General features: G+C 44.7%; 1 protein-coding gene across 1 annotated transcript in view; it reads right to left on the reverse strand.

The window, feature by feature from the left end:
* Positions 1 to 2,500, reverse strand: part of LOC134446456 (hemicentin-1-like) — a 77,172-nt gene that overhangs the window by 22,452 nt on the left and 52,220 nt on the right. The window contains exon 30 of the mRNA XM_063195822.1: positions 967 to 1,088. Coding sequence (XP_063051892.1) covers positions 967 to 1,088 — 122 coding nt within the window. The remainder of the gene's footprint in view (positions 1 to 966; positions 1,089 to 2,500) is intronic.

Consider the following 2,500-nt stretch of genomic DNA (forward strand, 5'->3'; position numbering starts at 1 on the left):
CGCCGGCGGGCATATTCACTATTACTGTAGCCTCTTACTGCAGATGGGGTCGCCGGCGGGCCTATTCACTATTTGCTGGAAATACTCAACTACATCATAACAACATCACTATGACAGCACTGAGAGCCTTAAGTAACATATTAATACATTCACACACGCACGTAAAAATATGTTTTTGCCTCCGATGCGTTGGCTCCCAAAACGTACAATTACATTTTCACGTTTTTTTTAATGGATTCTGAATCTACACATTCTAATGCACATTCTGTGTGATTTTCGTAATAATGTGATGAACAGAACTGACATAGATCATGAAAACACATAGTCAGGCACTGGATATTTCATTATCTGTGCATTTTATTTGAGTTTTATTACAGCGAGTCAAACCACTTCCTGATCACGTCACATCAAGTCTCAAGTTACTTCCTAGGGAATCAAAACATGTCTTGTCAGTGCCTTGCTAGCTAGCCTGTTCCTAAACATATGGTGGAAGGATAAGGAGTTTTGCTGCCATCAGGATAGGTGTAAAATGGAAGGTTGTAATGAAAAGCAGCATGCAACACAGCAAGAAGTAACCTAATTTTGGGTGAGTACTTTGGCACATCTACTTTTATGTACAGAACGAAAACTGCCAGTCAAGTCATATGTGTGTGTGTGTGTGTGTGTGTGTTACCTGTATGCTGAGGTGTGTATTGGCGAGTGCGGGGGGCAGGTGTGTGTGTGTGTGTGTGTGTGTGTGTGTGTGTGTGTGTGTGTGTGTGTGTGTGTGTGTGTGTGTGTGTGTGTGTGTGTGTGTGTGTGTGTGCGTTACCTGTATGTTGAGGTGTGTATTGGCGAGTACGGGGGGGCAGGTGTGTGTGTGTGTGTGTGTGTGTGTGTGTGTGTGTGTGTGTGTGTGTGTGTGTGTGTGTGTGTGTGTGTGTGTGTGTGTGTGTGTGTGTGTGTGTGTGTGTGTGTGTGTGTTACCTGTATGTTGAGATGTGTGTTGGCGAGAGCAGGGGGCAGGTATCCGTTGATGACGATGTCCACCAGCAGAACTCCATCAGGGTCCAGACCACGAGCCACATGGGTCAACTTCAGAACCTCCCCTACATACACACACACACACACACACACACACACACACACACACACACACACACACACACACACACACACACACACACGCACACACACACGCACACAAACGCACGCACACACGCGTGAGCACACGTACACACAGACACATGCACGCACCCACACACCCACACACACATACACAAGCATGCATGCATACACACACACATACACACACACACACACACACACACACACATACAGACACACTCTTGACCTCATAAGGAGTTTGGTATATTTCTCTCTCTCGTACAGGCAGAGCTGCTGTGCTGTCCTACAGTTAAAAAATCATGATGCTCCAAAGCAGGGGTGTCAGTTGCGGGCCAAACTCAAAATTCAAAAAGCACTGAAATTGTGCATGCATCCACATGCCTACAAATGCCTGAATCTTAAACACTCAATCCCAGCAGATATTGCAGTTCAAATGTGCCTGCACAGTCTGTTGTAAATGAGTGGAAGACATCACTGATGCACTTGTATGAGCATGTGACGCCCAACATTTCATGTCAAAGTCATAATAAAATACATTAATGTGTAGGGGGGGCAACTGTAATACACACTTGAAATGATCTCGCGGGCCAAATAAAATGACTCCGCGGGCCAAATTTGGCCCCCGGGCCTCAGTTTGACATCCCTGCTCCAAAGTCATGATGCTCCAGCACTTCAGTGCAGTAAGCACGTTATTTCTAGAGATGCACCGGATCCTGATTTTTAGGATCCTGCCGGATACCGGATCCACTGCTTAAGATCCTGCCGGATCCGGAATCGGATACTTTTTATTACGTTGGCTCAAACTATTTTTTAGACTCATTGGCTTATTGCCACACTACCTGCAACAGCCGCTTCCAAAGGGCTTTCACTCCATGCAGTGATTGGGGTTGTGAGAGACTGACTGAAAAGCCTAGGCTAGAGATGCACCACACCCTGATTCTTAGGTAACATGCTGGATACCAGATCCACTGCCTAAGATCCTGCCGCAACCGGATCCTGTGAAAAACCCTATTATCCTGCCGGATCCGGAACCGGAACCGGATCCCGTGCATCTCTAGTTATTTCCCCCTTCTGGTTTTAGTAACACCATTCATTCCCCACATCTACTGAATAGTTCTAATTTGGAGCAATTGTAGATACATTGTTCAGACCTTATACTGTAAATGTGTTCTTGCATGTCCAATGACTAAGTAATCCCACATTTCAATATGAGCAGAAGCTCTGTACTTTTTTTTTTTTTTACCAGATTTTTGTTAAAAATATATATTATTTGTATGATGTCCCGAGATACTTTTAAAGACTCAATGTTCTTTGCAGTGTGCCCCAGGAAAAATGAGGTATCCCTCTTTTCTGTTAATTTTCCAGTATTAAAAAAGCCATCTTATGATGAGGT

The sequence above is a fragment of the Engraulis encrasicolus genome, chromosome 3 (assembly GCF_034702125.1).
Source record: "Engraulis encrasicolus isolate BLACKSEA-1 chromosome 3, IST_EnEncr_1.0, whole genome shotgun sequence".
NCBI classification, from domain to species: domain Eukaryota; kingdom Metazoa; phylum Chordata; class Actinopteri; order Clupeiformes; family Engraulidae; genus Engraulis; species Engraulis encrasicolus.